The 17786-nt window shown below is 42.5% G+C and overlaps 1 protein-coding gene across 19 annotated transcripts in view; it reads left to right on the top strand.

Moving 5' to 3' along the window:
* Positions 1-17786, top strand: part of REPS1 (RALBP1 associated Eps domain containing 1) — a 1100512-nt gene that overhangs the window by 169657 nt on the left and 913069 nt on the right. For all 19 annotated transcript variants that reach the window (XM_086927540.1, XM_086927556.1, XM_086927550.1 and 16 more), the window contains exon 3: positions 14306-14496. In XM_086927540.1, coding sequence (XP_086783666.1) covers positions 14306-14496 — 191 coding nt within the window. The remainder of the gene's footprint in view (positions 1-14305; positions 14497-17786) is intronic.

The raw sequence follows: 17786 nt of genomic DNA, 5'->3' as shown, positions 1-17786 counted from the left end.
GGTAGTAGTGATGTTAACAGTGTTTATTGAAGTAGAGGTTATAGTAGTGGCCAACAAAGACATACAGAGACATACAGAGGGAGGGTCCTGGGGAGTTTATAGACAATACACGATTACATACCCCAATTACTGACTAGAAAAACAAAAAGTAAACGTGGGTCTTAAAGAAATGTTACGTTGTGTGTACCAAACTGCCAAACTACTTTAAAAGTTAGCATCTTCCCATCAGTGAAAGATGCATCTCGGGTATAAAAGTTCCCATCAGATATCGTACGGTGCCGCCCTTGTCATCATCTGGGACTCCTTCCACCAAGGAAGATGTCACTGCATCCCACAGTAAGAAGAGGCGGATGCCCCAGTGTGACTTAAGGTCTTTTGTGGTAACTCGATCACAATATCTGAAAAGCAGTGTATGAACAAAACAAGGGAGTGAAATATTGGACTATCCTGAACACTGGAACCGATGGTCTGCCCCCGCCACTCTTTGCCTTTAAAAGAGGACCAGTAACATCTTTTATGCAAACTTTTATAGTAGTAGCCTACATGGCGATAGTGACGGAAGTGGTAGTGTTGTTGGGTTCAGTGGTGAAAGTAATGATTGTGGGGGTGATGGTGGTAATAGTGATAATAGTAATTTGCTGATGAAGTAGTAGCAATAGTGATGGTGCTAGGTTATCAGTGGTAATGGTGTTGGTGGCAATGGTGATGGAAATTGTTGCAGTGATACTAATGATTGCAGTGGTAATGGTGTTAGTGGTGATAGGATACTAAGAAGGTGTTGGCAATGGGGATAGAAATGGTGTTGTTGGAAGTGCTGATATTGGCAGTTGTAAGAGTGAGGCAGTACATTGTGTGGATGGATGGGCAGATCAGAATCTGAGACTGGCATGATCGTTGTTAACTGGAGAGGAGGAGTAGATCGGGAATAGCGATCACTGTGAGAAGCAGTCAAGTGCACACAAGTAATTGCAATAGCCCACATTTCTGTGAGAAATGGTGAAATACAAAAGAGGGTGGGTAGAGCAGTAGTTGACAGTTTGACACAAACTCTTTAAGTTTAAGTGGCCATCCCTTCTAGAAGTGTAATCGGGCAGTAAGCAGGTAAATGCCACCACTCACATGGTCTAACAGTCCAAATACTGAATGGATGTCCTGTGTTTGATACACAATGTGACTGACATTGTCTGCAAGTTAATGGCTGAAGGGCTCGGAGTAATTCTCCCACTCTATCATAGCATTCCTGTGGGCTGGTCTACATTGTGAATGACACTCCAAGAGAGCAATGGCTGGTGAATTCGGACCCAAAACCCCTTTCTACAAGTAGAATTAGCAAGAATAAAAGTAATTCATTTTTAATAAAACAGGCTGCGAGAACAGTTAAGATGTTTCAAGGCCAGACCTAGAAAGAATAATTAGGAGATTAGATGTGTAGCAGGAACTACACCTTCTCTCGAATATGATACCCTCATTAAAATGTTGGTTTTCCCAGGAGGAATTGTGAATATATTTAGACCAGAAGCATTTTAGGTGTTTATATCACCAGTCATCCCGATGACGGGCAGTGCAGATGAACTGGCTACATGATGCAAAATTGATTAATTTTGTGTTTAAGGTATCTGTCTTTATAGGGAACCAGTAGAATATACGGCCCTGAGAAAATAAAAAGAAAAACACCGGGATCAATAAGCAGAAACAGGAATACAAACAATATTTAATTGCAGGCAGTCAGTGAATCAAGGATGCCGCTGAAAAATGAGCAACATCACAAGAATCAAACAATCTGGCATTTTTAAAGACATCAAACAAGGATGAATTACAAGTTGTTAAAAAGACTTAACCTTTGTGTCGAGATCATATTCAAGAAAAATAGATTATTTTGCTTTTCTAAAAGTAAACAAATACTTTACTGAAAATCCAGCCCGTTCTGAAGTAAGATAGCATGATACGTGAAAGGCCAGATGATATCTTGCCAGCTTTCTAAGGGTTACAAAATACCTATGTGAAACAAACATGACAATTTCAGTATATGTTATTTCAGCCACGATTTTCGTCGCTTAAGCGGTCATAGAATATAGTTTCTGTATACCCCTTGCACATTCCTATTATTAAATATTTACCTATAGTGGATAGGGATGGTGTTACCCTCCATAGGGACCAGGGCCTACAGACCGATCCCAAATATTGTTTAACACATGAGGTTGACTCAGCCAAATGGTTTAAGTTGAGAGTTTAGGCATGCATTATTTTTAATAAAGTTAGGGCTGGTGGCTAATATTGGTTGGTGGGCCTTTACTATGATCCTTGAGATTATGAAAGCAACAAAGAAGAGTTCTTCTGCTTCAGAAACAGACTGGGATAGGCTTTATAATCTGTTGGAGTAAAAAAAGTTATTTTTTTCAAAGGGATGTTTGCTGGCTTTTAAAACCAAAAGGGGGGTATCCTAGTGCAAAAAAAAGAGAAAAAACATGAGGGCGGGGGGAGAAAGTTTGCGTCATCAACTAAGGCCGAAAAATTAAACCGAACTACTGGCTCAAGTGCAATAAGATACTGAGAAAGAGGAAAAATCTACTCAGCCTTGGAAAGGAACGACTATACAGCATAAAGGTAAACCTATGAAAAAATAAGGAAGAAGTCCATGCATTGGGGCCTAAAGTTACAGTGACAGTCGCTAGATCCTTGACCAGACATTGGCAATCGAAATCCAATACACCAGCTGGCAAAATAATGGAATAGATCACTGTATGAGAACTCATCTCCTAAGATTCTTGTTCTCATAACTGTGCTTACTAGAACAAGTGCTCAATAGCAAAGCAGAAGGAATGATGAAATGCACATTCCGAGGTGAGTTTGTAGGATGAATTTGTGGATGGCATATTATTTACATTTTTGTGACAGCATTTATATAGTACTGCATACCCCTGACGGGGTTCTGAAGCAGGTTGCTTGGATGGGTTCTACCCCACTCCTTATACTGTGGAGAAAGATCACTGGAATGAAGATCAGCTTTCATCCTCTGTCCCAGTTGTTTGTCATTCATTGAATTCTAACTGTGCACTCGAGGACTTGCATAGAAGGTAAGCAAACGTCTTCTGTTGGTAGTTCATATTCCGAGTCTCCGCTCTACTTTTTTCTCTGCCTTCCGTCTGCCAGTGAGTATCTGCTCTACCTGAAAGTCACACATTTCTTTTTCTCCTTCCCCAGCTTCGTCGGACCCTCTTTGTTTCTCCTGCTCCCCTTTATCTTTATACCAGCTCATGCTCCCAGTGCTAATATTACAATTTAGACTGAGATATTGCTTTTTTAATGCATAGATCCTTACAAATGGCTCCCGAAGTGACACGCAGACACCTAACGTTTAGTGAGCACTTCAGTGATAAGCAGGTACAAGGACACATCGGGACAGCCACTGATCAACAGTACGTGGACTTACCTCTCTGTGCATTCGATAAAGAGAATTTGGCTGAAAGAATGATGGCCTTTCACGTGGCCTTATTTGATATCTTATTGGTCAACTATATTGAGGCTGGTAGTAGTTCAAAGGAAACAAATCAACAGTTGATTAATGTGCGTGTGACCAGACTACTGTACCCTATGAGTTTGTTCGAGTGAAAGACTATGCACCCAGTCTTGTAGAAACTCAAGTGCCCTTACCAGGCAGGTATTCCTGAAATCAACTCACAGGATGTAGGCGCAATCTTTTAGTTGCCCCTAACTGATTCCCTCCTCTAAACATACATTTTTTAATACAATGCTGAGGAATACAGTACTTTGAGATTTACATAACATATATTACTTTCTCCCACAATTAATTCTTTCTCCAGTTAGTTGGCCCTGGTAATGGGGAGGGAAGTTGTTTTTCATTTACTATTCGGATGAAAACTAACCACAAATTCCTTACCCTGTAAATCTCTCCAGGTGCCAAATTAGATCCTGAAAACTTCTCTGCATTAGGTTCTGCGCACCCGTAAGTAGTGCCATCAACCTCCATTGCTACTCCATCCACTCCCAGATGTGACTACACAAAAGCTGCATATAGGTGATACCCCTGTGATCTGAAGTAATTTCCTCTTTTTCTGTGCCCCATCATGAGGATTGGGAATTTAACTCCTACAGTTTTTGGCGTTTTTTTGTCTAAGTGTTTTACAAAGTTACTCGAACACTATGCAGGGATGTTGCCACCCTAAGTTAACTGGTTTTTAAATGTGCTGCACCTGCCGGAAGCAGGTGTCGGTCACAGATTTTACACAGTTTGCCTTTCGTGCCTCGACAGAAAGCATTCAAAGTCATACTACACATGCTTCCTGATGCATCCGAAGGTTGGAAGAGGAAGTGCATTATGTCCAAACATGGTCCTCAACAACTTGATACTCCTGCTTCAGGGAGAGGTGCGAGAGTCAGCACTCTAAAATCATGACTGGCTTCAGGACCCAATTCTAGTCCTAGAACTGAGTAGTCCCATGTTCCCCCAGGCTATTATCGACTGCAACAGATTGCAGCCTTCAAGGAGGCTCTGTTGCAACTTTTAAAAATGTTCCAGGTTCCTCTGTTTTCCCTTTAGGCTCCATGGATCCATATGGGTCTCTAGTTCAAATTGTGCCAGTGTGGTGCTGCCACAGCTATGACTGACTCCGTTACAGTTCTGTTGCCAGGTCACCGTTTGACCTCATTGTTGCAGGCAGATTTCTAGAACACCGCTGCCATTGGCTCCACTGGTGCCAGCAGTGGATTCTACTATAACACTAGATTAAAATTTTAGACATGCGTTAGCCATGGATCACCTATTGATGCACTACTGAATAACCCAAAGCACAATCCCCAATATGAGCAGGCATGTCTTCCATTTCCCTAGCCTGTGGGGCAGTATTACAGGTGGATGGAGGAATGCTTTAATGCACGTTCTCATGGCAATGAAGGTTGGGAAATTGTTTCCTGTAAAGAAGGTGACGGAGGAGGTGGACCATTTCTTACTCTCCTCAGTACACTCCGTCTGAAACAGTTTAATTTGTTCTTGGACTTCATGGAGGAAAATGCTTCCAGCCACATACGTGAGGGACTGACAATTGCCTTCAGTAGAAACCCAAGTTATTCTATGGTGTAAATCTATTTTTATTGTAATAAGTATTCTAGCTACCACTGCTACAACTCGGGGGCTGGTACGGAACAACCAACGTCATGGAAAGAGTCGTTAAACGTATGACAAAAGCATTTTCTTAGACTCAGTGCAACATCTAGACTGAGGTTTAACAGCCTGGGCTTTTAACTTCGGAGCTGTTGCTGCTGTTTGAGGAAGCCTAAACTGAGTCAATTATGGCAGCCTTGCCTAGATTTGATTGGTCTGCCCGTAAGAAGATAAAGTGTATGTCAACATAGGCTAACCGCAAGTGTTCGACCTTCCTGTTAGAGTACCCAACTACGGAAAGTCTTGTTGTGCTGACATTTAGGAGCAAGGCCAACCCAAATGTTATCCTACCTGCTCCACTCGATGGGAAATAAAAAGGATAGATGCTCTGGGAAATAGTGTCTTCTCTTCAGCCAGCCTGTCACTGAATGTGATTTCTCTTGCGCTGTCCTGAGATCTAGTGTGATCTTGATTCTAGGGAGTCTGTAGCTTGGGCTATGCTTACCAGTGTGGTTGTCTGTTGGCTCACCTGGATGCATGCCACTGGAATTCCCAGGGATGTCCCAGCTTCATTTATGTACATGCCATTTGGTGGAACCCAGCTATTTGGAATGAAGGCAGATTCAGCCCTGGAGCTTTTGTAAGACAGAGCTGTGGTTTGCACTTTAGGGCTGCTTCCCTGCTGCTCAGTTCTACCAGCAATACTGAAAATTCCCTTGATATTCATGTCTTTTCTTATGGCCCAAGGCTGTTGTCGCAATAAGTTCAGCTATTCAGTCAGTTATTTTGTCTCTCCATTGGCTCAAGTGGTGGAAGAGGCAGTGGCTACCAGTAGCTGCAGCAGTCCTTTTCTTGCTCTTCGACTGATGCCACTGCCAAACCTCTTTGGTTTTTCCTCCAATGACCTGTGGAGACTGGTAGGGAGCGAGTTCAGTATTGCTTCCCCAGCTGATGTTCCTTTCCTCCATATGTTCCACAATTTTTTCCAACTATTGGCAAACCTTGCTGATATTTTGTTCCGGGAAGTGCAAATGTTACTTGACATGGGCATAATCAAGCTTGTGCCGGAGGTGGAGAAAAGGCTCAGGGTATTGCTCCTAGCACTTCTTGTGCCCAAGAAGAGCACTGCTTCCTCTGGCAGATAAAATTCAAGATTTCGATGTTTGGCCAGGTCTTGTTGGCCTTGGATATCAAAGACTGTGTGGTGTCCCTGACTTTGCAGGATGTATACTTCCACATGCGGGTCTTGCAGCCTGTGGGGTAGTACCTCCACTCCTGTAGTGGGGTTGGTCCACTAAAATGTTTTGCCCCACCCTTTGACTTTACTGCGTCTCCATGGGTGTTCACAAAAGTGATGTCTGTGGTTGTGGCCCTTCTTCCCATGTCGGTGATGGAAATATTTCTGTACCTTGGTAATTGGCTTTTGAAGGTGAGTTCACCTCATCTATTCTAGGATCCTCTTCCGACAACAGGAGCTAATGCTCCATCTTTGGCCCTTAAAGAGAATTACCTTTATGGGAGACATTCTGAACACAGTGGTGTCAAGGCCAAGTCCCATTTTAACTAGTTCAGTACATTCAGTATATAATACTGATATTTCAGATGAGAGCTTCTGTTCTGGCCTTGGTGTTTGTAAGACATTGCGACTCCTGGCTTTATGGATCCTGCTTATGCTTCATGCGTGTTATATGTGATCTCTCCTGTGGAACCTTTGCCTCCAGTACCTGGAGTGCCTTATGGATAACATCTGCTTTTCTGATAAAGTGCCTGAGGACCTTCAATAGTGGGTGTTGAAAGCCCACCTGACTTGCGGCAGGTTGTTCACCTTGCCATATCCAGAACTGGTATTGGTGTTAGATGCAATATCCCTAGGCTGTGGAAGTCACATGAATGTTGTAGACATCCGAGGCCTCTGGTACACAATAAAGCAGCTCCTTCATATCTATCTTCTGTAGGTGCGGGCAATTTATTTTCCCCTAAAAGTATTCCATTCGGGGCAATGCGAAATAGGTGCTGACAGAACACAACTGCCATAGGATACTACAACAAGCAGGTAGGTGTAGGTGTTTCCTGCGCTTTTCTGCAGATTTTGGCTATTTAAGGGATTTCCACGATGGTCAGTCACCTGGATGGGTCCCTCACCATCGGGCAGATTAGCTCAGCAGGCGCTATTTTATAGACCATGAGAGGGGTCTTGCCCATAGGTGGTTTGGGATATCTTCACCTGGTGGGGCCGTCCACTCAGTAAATCTAGTTGCTACATCTCAAAATACGCACTTCCCTGAATTTGGCGTCCTGGGACTACTTTATATTTTCCCATCTCTAATGTGGATCCAGTGGGTCTTGAAAAAAGACAAGTGTACGAAGGATAGTTCATTCTGATGGCTCTGTATTGAGCTCTTCGGGTGTGGTACTATGAACTCTTGAATCTGTGTATTTGTTGTCCACTTTGATTACCTTTTTTCAAGGATCTGTCGTCCGTCATTTGTTTGCGTAGCACTTTTCACCCTAAGTGGGATGGGTATGCCCAGACGTGGGTCCCTTGCTCACTGTGACACTGGATTCACGGCGCCGGGAAACCCTTCTTGGGTAGCTGTTGCGCCCTATAAATTGATAAAATAAATAAATAAATTCAAGCTAGCCTGGCTGATGAAGGGTAATACCCAGAAACCGGTCCCAGGATGCTTGTTTCCGGTCCAGGGAGGACCTAGCTTGGCAGTTCGGTCTGGACTTTTCCCATGAGGCACAGGGTCAAGACTGATTTGCATATGGCTGGGTCTAAACTGGGGTGGCATGGTGAGCAAAAGAACATTGGATTTAACCCAGATTTCTTGACTGGGGGGGGGAATGTATGATTTATTCAGCATTCCGTCCATCATTTGTTTGCGTCTCAAGAACAAAGCAGGGGCTTTCACCCAAACCTCCACAATCCCATTTGTGGCGATTGAAAGGAACAAACTTGAAAGGCTTTACTCTTCCACCAGAGGTGGAATATCTCAATCCGGCTTCCTGCTATCCTTCACAAAATCTGTGTTTTCTGGTTGTTGGGCAAAGCTTGTCACCTGGTGTGAGGAAATCAAGTTGACCCTCTACAAATAAAGTTGCTTGTATTGTTACTGGTATTATCTTTTGCTTGGCAAGGTTTGCTGCGTGTACAATTAAGGGTTCTTTGTGAGCCCTATTGTCCTTATTTTGCTTAACACATCAGCCGTCTTCATTTAAGTCACTTGTTGATATTTCATAAAGGGGCTTGTGCATACATTTCCTCCTGATTCCTTTGTTATGCCACAGTAGGACGCTAACTTGGTTTGACCATCTTAATGTGTGCTCCCTTCGTGCCTCTTCACAATTGTACTTTTGAGTGTTTATCGTAATCACATTCTTGTGTTGCATTAGCAAGTTGCAGTTTACGTAATTTTAGTCTCTGTATGCCAATTTTACCCTGATAAACTAGTGCTTGGTACCCATGTAGGCTTTCTTCTGAAGGTGATGTCACTATCCAGTCCATCACACTCCCAGCATTTTTCTCCTCCACACTCATTGAAGGAGGAAGAATGGCTTCACTGGTTGGAACCTAAGCGTCCTCTTGGTTTTTGTATTGAAAGGACTAAATATGGCTCATCAAATGTTTTTTGAATTCTCCAGTATGAAGAAGGGAAAATCAGTCCGAAAGCGAACATTGCCTGGGTTGATTGACCTCTACATCAAAATTTGTTATATGTTGGTTAGAAAGGACAGTCCTGAAGGCCTTAGAGCTCATTTCACCATAGCAAAGATAGCAACATCTGCTTTAGCTCTATATGTCCCGGTTTTGGATATCTGTGAGGCAGCCATGTTCCTGGTCAGTTGTGCAAAACTTACTGGTGTTAAGTCCACTCCTCAGTCCCACCTCCATAGAAGAGGTATTTCTTTGGTGTTGATTCACAAGGTGAGGAATTTGCAGGTAGAAGCATCCATCAAAATAATGCATTGCTAAACTTGTTATCCTTGATACTATCTAACTGCAGATTCCTCACTCCCTGTTCTTCCCTCCAACCTATGGAGTTGACTTTTAGGGGCTTAATAAGGTGCACAATGTCGTTTTTCAAATCTACTGATGGTGCTCTGTGTCTGATGGTGCAGAAAAGCAGATGATTAAATGTACCTCCGCATATTTCTGTCGTAAATATGCAGCTTGATGTTGTCACATCTGGTGGTGGGTGCATGGAGTTGCAATAGAGGCCAATGGTGCCATCACCAGCACCCAGTAGCCCTTGCAGAGAAGTATTCCTGATCTAGTCTGGTACATGAGGAGACTGACAAGATGAGGAATTTGCAGGTACATACTTTCCACCAGAAGGTGCATTACCTTAAATGTCAACAGGAAGTCCACAGAAAAATAAGAAAATAGCTCAACATTTTGTTTGGTCCAGACTTCCAGCTGGGAGTAGCTTTGTTTATTGTTTGCTCCAGGAAATATCAGTATGCTTTATTTGGGGTATGCATGATCTTGATGGCTCCATTTGGGTAAAGTAAATCTATTCTTTGAACCGCCTTCACCTGACAAAATCTTTAAAGAAAGGAATAACTATTGCTCTGTGAGCAACAGGAGAGTGCTACTCCCTAATTGAACATCTGTGCATTTATTATCTTGTATGCTGAAGCATTAGATGATAATTTGGTTGTAATCTTCAAGCGGACTAGTTTGAAGTTCTGTAGAAGCTTAGGAAGTCCCTGTGGAAGATTTAGGTCTTATTGCTTCATTTGCTAGAAAGCAGTTTCCTCAGAGATGATATCCTTGACTGCAGTGCCTGTAAAATCAAAGTCTGGCTCTTCACTGGCCTAATCTGCAGAGATTAGGCCTCACATAAAACAGTGCATACACTGATTGTTATGAGACCTTTCCTTAGTTTGCAGTGGGCTTAAAGCCTGCCGATTGCTTACCATTTGTTCGCTTCATTGTCACTCAAGTGCTTGCTTCTTATTTGTCCACTTCCATACGCTTTTCTTCCTCATCTTGTGATTATCCCTCCCTGGAGAAAAGACAAATTTCTTGTCTGTCCAGTGCTCATTTTCCAGATGCTGCTTATTTCTTTTGGTACTCTGCAAGAGTAAGTGTGTTTCTGACCTCTTGCGTAGCTTTCCCTCTCATCTTTCTCTTTGTCAATCTCTTTAAATTGTCATTCTTGCTTCCTCTCTGCCCACCTTCCCTCGTAGTTCTGGCTTCCCCACCTCTACCATGTCAGTTTGCTTCCCCACCTCCACCTACCCTTTGTGTCCATTTGCTTCTGTTGCAGCGCAAGCGTAGTAGCAATTTATTATACGCTTACTCCCATTGCTGCTCTAACCGTACTGGGCCCTTTACGATTTCACAATCTGAAGAATTTACCACAGAGACAATGATCTACTGATGAACCTTTCTCCGCCGATAGGAGGGTTGGAAATTAGGTTGGCTAAAACACCACATTAGCTGTCCAATGAGTACCATTAATTGACAGCTAACTCACAAATTTGAGATCTGATTTACGTACACCATTCAAGACCGAAATGTTGAACCCAATCAGGTAGACAACAAGCTCCTGGTGAATTCCATTTCCACATCATTGACCACAGATCACCTCATAATCCTCAGCTACCCACAAAGGTGAAGCTAGGTAACCTTGTCCAAGTTCCTTTTAACTAATTAACTCCCTAATCCAAAACAAGCAGCTCCTTTTCTGTATTCTCGGTCGGTTAACTGCCAGTCAGCAGTTAAGCTTTATTTGGAGGTTTCTGGTACTATTGTTAACCACAACTGAGATATCCTGGTCTCAAAGACACCAAATAATATTTTGGACCTCCTTTCCCCTCTGCATTACTCCATTTGCCAATGTAATCATGTAGACGGACAGGATGGTTAGAGTAGTAGTCTTCTTCGACACTGCCATGCACCTTCACTCTCCAAAGGCTCCGTACTCAACATCATCACCTTGAAGGATTTCCTACTAATCACTGATCTACCCTAGTAGAGTGCTCAGATTATAGTCCTATCCCAGTTATATTAGATTTTAGCCTGTGTAAAAATGTTGACCAACATACCAAGCATTTGCAATGCAATAGGTCTCGCATTATTAAAGTTTGAGCTATTGCCATTGCTAATAATATTGCAGCACCAATAGCTCAAACATTCAGTAATTAGAGACCTGATTTGCAAACGCTTTTTTTTTCTGGACATTGAAATATTTTTATAGCAATTGCTAATAATTGAAGTTTGAAATTAGCCTTTTCTGCTGCCTTAACCTATTGCATTGCAAATGCTTGTTTAATTCTTCAATTCATCCTCTCTATTAACCTTCAATACAAAAAATCATAAGTATATTAAGGGTTGTACTTGCACATATCTTCATTTCAACCCCGTAGGACATATGCAGATTTAGAATACAGTAAAATATTTGTATGAACACACCCTGGGAGTGCGTGGGGGTTGCATATCGCTATTCAATTGATATAACGATTCACTGAGGCCATTAACGCTATTCAAAGGCACAAAATAATTGAGTCAGCATAGCGTTACAAATACATTGCAAATTCGCAGCTACTAAAAGGTGCACATAAAGCCCAAAGATTAAACCGAAGAGCATTTGAAATGCAATACAATGTGTCTCACCTTTGGGACTTAAGTATTTAGCCATGCAGCAAACGGTCGCGCTTCCAGTTGAAGTGTAAGGCAGCAGCTACAGCTTAGTGCTAGAATACACTACTATTTTCTCTGAGAGCAGCTGACGCACTTCGGGCAAGTTTCAGTCCCATAAATGATTTAAATATACTTGAAGGTTGCTGCCGCACCTTTCCGGTATGTACATGATTCCTACACCTCTGAAGTCTGTTGTGGGTGAATGGTACTCGGTGCCTGCACAGCAAGGTCTTACCTACACATCGTAATTGATACCTTTTCTGCAGCTTTATACAGCGTGAACACAACCCGCCAGCACCAAAGCGCTCCACACCAGAAACACAACTCCCACATGAATTCATACCTTCATGCCTGGGCGGCACAGGAAGGTCAAACCCCAGCGGCAGCTCAACTTCCTGTGATTTTGGGCAAATCACGTATCCCCCCGTTCCACAATAACTGAAAAATATGCTCTCACGTGCAAAACCTATGCCTTGCGCGCAAAGCGCCCCAATGCTCCCTGGCCAAGTCTGCGCTATATAAAGCAGCAAAACACACACCAAGTGTGCATGCGCTTTATATGGTTTAAATGTATTCATCACAGCCACGCCATCAAAGCAAATGCTCTTTGTTATATTATAAATAACATACAACTGTCTGTCCGTGTAAAACGAAGGATAGATGGTCACTCTGGCTCTAAGCTACTTAATTCAAAACATGCCCCGTTTTCCAGCGTTATATATAGAAGGCAGTACTGTTGCCGCTGGTGTTCCTTCGTCAACACGGTCAGCAAGCATTAAAACATATTACATCATCATGAGAAGCACATACACAAAAGCATACCTTTATGCCTCCGCAGCATGGGGGAGGTAAATCCCACCGTCCGGTCAACTTCCTGTGATTCTGAGCAAATCACGTAAACCCCTCGCCACAAAAACAGAACGAGAAGAGACACGCGCGTTCACAGCGCGAGACCCGTCACAGCGCGTGTCTCCTAAAGCGAGCCCCGTAGCAGCCCAGCAGGAGCAGGACGACCAGGAGGAGGGTCTGGAGTTCGAAGCGCTGCCCGAGAGATCCACCGTCACCACCCACATGCTGGCCGGCCCGTGGGAGGCATCATGGAGCATTGCCTCATGTACCCCGTGGACTGCGTGAAGGTGCAGCCGGTGAGTGGGGGGGTATGTGCGTGTGTGTTGGTGTAGCTGTATGTGGGTGTAGGTGTGCGTGTGTATATGTGTGGCTGTGTGTGTGTGCGTGTGTGAACCATGGTGACTGAAGAGCATGCCGGAATCGGAGCGCGTGTTCACGCGCGCGACCTGATCCTATTCCGGCATGCTTCTCAAGGTCTGCGTCGTAATCTGATTCTGCCATGCTGTCTACGGTAGAAGCTCACGCGTGCGACCAAATCCCATTCTACAATGCTGCGCGTGCCCATCTCTTGTCTCCACTTTGGCTCGTTGTAAGCTGAGCCGACAACTATAGTTCTCGCAGCAAGAACATGCTTCGCGCGCTTTCGCCATGGGCGAGACCTAAAAAGGAGACATTGTCAAAATGATTGACAATAATGCTCTAGCAATTAAGGCTCACATGAATATTTAGTCTATTGGAACACGTTTGATAAGGCCAAGAGTTTGTGTTAATAGCTCAAGTTGTTTTGCAGTTTCAGGCAGTTTATCAAGACTTAAAGTCCTTCATCCAGGCACTTGTTTGTTTCCAGATCCAGGATAATGGAAATGTGCTTCTCACTGGACTACCAAAAGTTCACCTTAAACAACCCCCCTCCCCCTTTCAGCTGTGCTCCTGAGACTCTTTGCTTTGTACCTGGTTGGAAAAGTTTTATCCTTTCACTCTTGTTTTTATAACTATACCATGGATTCCCACTGATGCATGGGCACAGTTTAAGATGAACCGCATCGGTCAGCACTTTAGACTTGCCCACACCCTGCTATTAGACTGTAAAGTTGAAAATCTCTGGTCTCCAACAAGGTCTGTGTAATGCAAAATCCTTTCTCCGTGAGCCTCCTACTTAAAAAAAAAAAATTATGTATAAAGCAGTACTCTGACAGCGATAATACCAATCCATGTTTAAGAACTTTTAGAAGGGAGCCTAAAATCCTCAGATAATTTGATTTTGACTGAGAAATTTGTGCTCCTCCAACATCCAAATCTTAACTGTCACTTAACCGCAAATTGGCCCCTTTAGATACTTCATATACTTCCCATCCTCACTGTCCCAAACACTTAGGCGGTTCTGATACTGAGCAGCTGCTTTAAGTACCTTACTTGGTTTCCTCACTTTCACTACTCCTATTTGCTCTGAATTTCTCGATTTTCATCATCACATGTCCATCTGTGCTGCTGTCTTTCTTAATTTATTGGCAATCTTTTGTGTCTCTGCCTATTGGTTACGATGTATGTAATGATCATGTGTATTTTTTCTGTAACTCATTTCTGATCCCTTGTAGAGCACTCTTATGCCATTGGGCTACGCTCGTGCTGCATAAACCTGTACAAATTCCTTCCAGTAGATATTTTACACTGTTTTCCTTTTACAGTAAAGGACCTCCCTTTACCCAGATTTGTTGTATCAAAGAATGACCAGGAATCCAGACATATGTACTCTTCGGATTCTGATAGCCAAACCTCTTACTCTGGTGTTATCCCACCTCCGCCCGGGAGAATACAACCCAAAAAAGGCTCTGTAAGCCATGAGATACTTCAACAACGTGCATCAGCTGACCAGCAGGTAATTCTAGAGGGCATATTCTGTTTTTTTTTTATTTTTTTTTAGTTTGCTTGTTTCCTTTTGTATGCGTTGAATACCAACTGTTAAATGCTGGGTTTGTTGACTTCTAAGTGAGAGGAGGTGAAAAGAAAGGGACATGGCATGAAAACGAATGAGCAGAACTGAACAAGGAGGTAATCAAAATACCATAGGCAATCCATTTGTACCTGTCAGATTATTATTCCTTTGACTTTATTTTGGTGTCCTTGTTGGTGGTGTGTGTATTCAGTGCTTTGGGTTTAAGGTGTGCTTATTGACAATGTACTTGACTGTAATGAGATATATAAAGCCAGGTCAAAGCGGTCTTGTATATTATATGTCCAGGGAATCTTGAATATGAAGAACGTGCACGGTTTTCTGTTGAACCATCTGGCAGTAGTAGGTGCCATGTATTTGTAAACGAGCAACTTCATATATTTAATATCGCCTGATGAGATAATTATTCCCATTTGCGTTTCTTTGAGTGCAAGCTACTCTTGCCATTGTGGCTTCCATTTGCATTAATTGAAGCAGCGATTAGATTGACTGTTTTTTGTTTCTATTCCTAGTCAGCTGTGTACACCAGTGCTTCTGTAGACATGTAACATGTTTGTATTCTCCTTCCCCACTAAGGGGCCTATTGCAGAGCTCCACCTTCAACCCCACAGTTCCCCGATGTAGCTCGATGCCATTCTTTTCTGCCGACCTGACAGTACTAGAATGTTCTCCACCTTTGCTAGTGCCAGCGTCTGAAAACATTTGTCTTCGCCCATTAATCAGTGACGTTCACCCTAGAGGAGTTCTGTCTCATAGATTATTTTCTGTGTCTGTTACGTTTGTTGTGGATGCTCGGAGCAAGCCATGCTCCTTCCAAGCTACAAATGGATGATTATTTATTGTTATTTTTTTATTAATCTGTTTTATTTGAACAATTGAATTGAAAGTTATAATTTGTTTGGTCATTCCTTTAAACACTTTCCACAACAGTTAGATTAAAACATTCTTATTTATGCAGTATTTACACTCCAGTCTATAAACCAGTCCAGATTGTTAGTGGTGAAATGGTTCATGACGTGAAATGCCTCAACGCGACTAAGTTAGAACAATATGAATTGAACAGATGAATTGATATAAGAAAGAAAAAATGCAGCTGGATGCCCAAACACTGAAACATGTGGAAAAAGAACTGTAAAAGATGAAGAAAAGCATGATCAGATAGCACTCTAATTTAACAAAAACTCTCGTTCGGGTACGTGGTCGGTTCCAGCCCTGAATTTGAGTGGACATACATCAAGGTGCTGAAGATGAGCTCAGTGCCATGGTGGTTCTAGGATTTCATGCGGATGTATGTTTTTACAGCTGGCCCTCTATAAGACTTTAACCATTTCTGACCAGCCCTGTAGAATCTTTTGCCAAACAAAAACACTCTAAAAAGTCATAATAATTTTAAGGAGAGCGAACTGCTTTTTACCATGTGTATTGTATGGACCCTAAGCTCTACAGTGCGTCCGCTTACACAAAAGGAACTCTGGCGCTTTCTCTGCTCATCCTCCCTCTGCCAGTCCTCAATCTCCAAGGCAAAGGTGCAGGAAGAGCCGCAACTCACCAGATATTGTGCTTGCTTTTGTTGCAGTGTTTTCTCTCTCTACTCCCACTGGCCTCAAATAATCAGCATATAACATCAACTGTTTATTTTATCTCCTTCACTTAGTCTTCAGATAGATCTTGCTCATCGCATTGAAAAGTGCAAGACTCTAGGGTGCCAATGTTGGCTACCTAATGAGGACTAGGAATTAGTAACCAACTTATAAATTTGTATTGAGGTTCAAATAAATCACCCTTAGTACCCTACTGTAAGTATACAGAATGGCAGCAAGGAGTCCTAACCTCCTAAAGAAATTCAAACGAGCCAAAATCACACAGACTAGTAACTCTGCTGCTGCAATGCAAAACAGTAATAGCCGAACCTGATGTTCTGTAAATAATTTGACTAGTTTAGCTATACATTTAGGAGCTGTTTATCTCTAGCACAATCCCTGTGGAAAGACCAATTCGAAAAACTCAACAGACTCAGACATTTAACAATTTCAGTTAAAGTTTATACATTTTGTAAATGTCATCAATGCGTCGAACAATCATTAGGAAATTAGTTGATGAATTCAAATAAGCCAATTATAGGTGTAGTGTAACACTACACATTAATACACCATCTAAAGGTAAAGCTCTTAAAGTTCCTAGTGATAGATATATCAAGCAGAATCTCTAATTTTGCAAATCAAAAAGGAAAACTGGAAAGGACATTTTGGGATGTGGTTCGTGCAGGAGTCCAAAGAAAGTCCCCATGGCACTTGGTTCCTGTCCTTTCAGGGTCAGAAAGAGTCAATAAGTTCTCAGCGGCCTCTAGTGAGTCAGCCAGCAAGCCAACCAGCTCTCCATCAGCTAAGGGAAAATGAGACCAGAGAGCCAGGAGCAAGCCGGTCAGAGTGGCTCCCTCTCTAGGGTGCGTTTTGATATTATAATTTATCAGTCTGGATGGAAAACCCATTGTCACATCACCATTGCCTGACCTTCATGAGGTTGTGAGAGAGAACAAAAAGTGTTACATGGGTTGAAACTAGAAAAATATACTTCTCACAGACCTCATGAGAAAGTGTAGGCCTAAAAACGAAGTCTAGTTCATTACACATTAAAAGCAGTATAACCAAATTGAATGGACTTTTAATTAGAAATAAGTAAATTTATAATGCAATCTTCTATTCAGCTTTTGTGTCATTGATGTTGCATAAGAGGCGTGTTAAATAGGTAATATAGCCTGCTGCTATATTACTTGGAAAACACATACATGTGACATATATGCATACAGTTGTTAATATCGTTTTAGGAAATGTAAGACTTTTTTTTTGTCCTCAGGCTCCAATCAATCCCCAATACTTTCCTACGCATGCCCTTTAATGGAGGGGGGAGGGCTTAGGCAGGGATGCTGTATCTCTTTTCCAAGTTACCCTATTCCAAAAGCCACGTTTTGTACACCGAGAAGAAAACCGCAATGGGTGTAATCAGGGAGCATGATATAAACTCATTGCACCATATATAGCCACCGCTGCTGCCTCCCCTTTTATGTTGCCTAACATGATCGCTGGTATCTGGGCAAAATTGCCTATCAGTTTCATACCCAAGTCCAGTGCAGGTTCTGCCCCGTACTCAATCTGTATTTGTTTCAATACATCTGGTATGACTGCTATTGAGGGGGTACCATGAGTTCTGGTATAAAC

This window comes from Lissotriton vulgaris, chromosome 6 (genome assembly GCF_964263255.1).
Source record: "Lissotriton vulgaris chromosome 6, aLisVul1.2, whole genome shotgun sequence".
In the NCBI taxonomy this organism is placed as follows: Eukaryota; Metazoa; Chordata; class Amphibia; order Caudata; family Salamandridae; genus Lissotriton; species Lissotriton vulgaris.
Note: the sequence above shows the minus strand (reverse complement) of the source record. Positions and strands in the feature narration are given on the sequence as shown.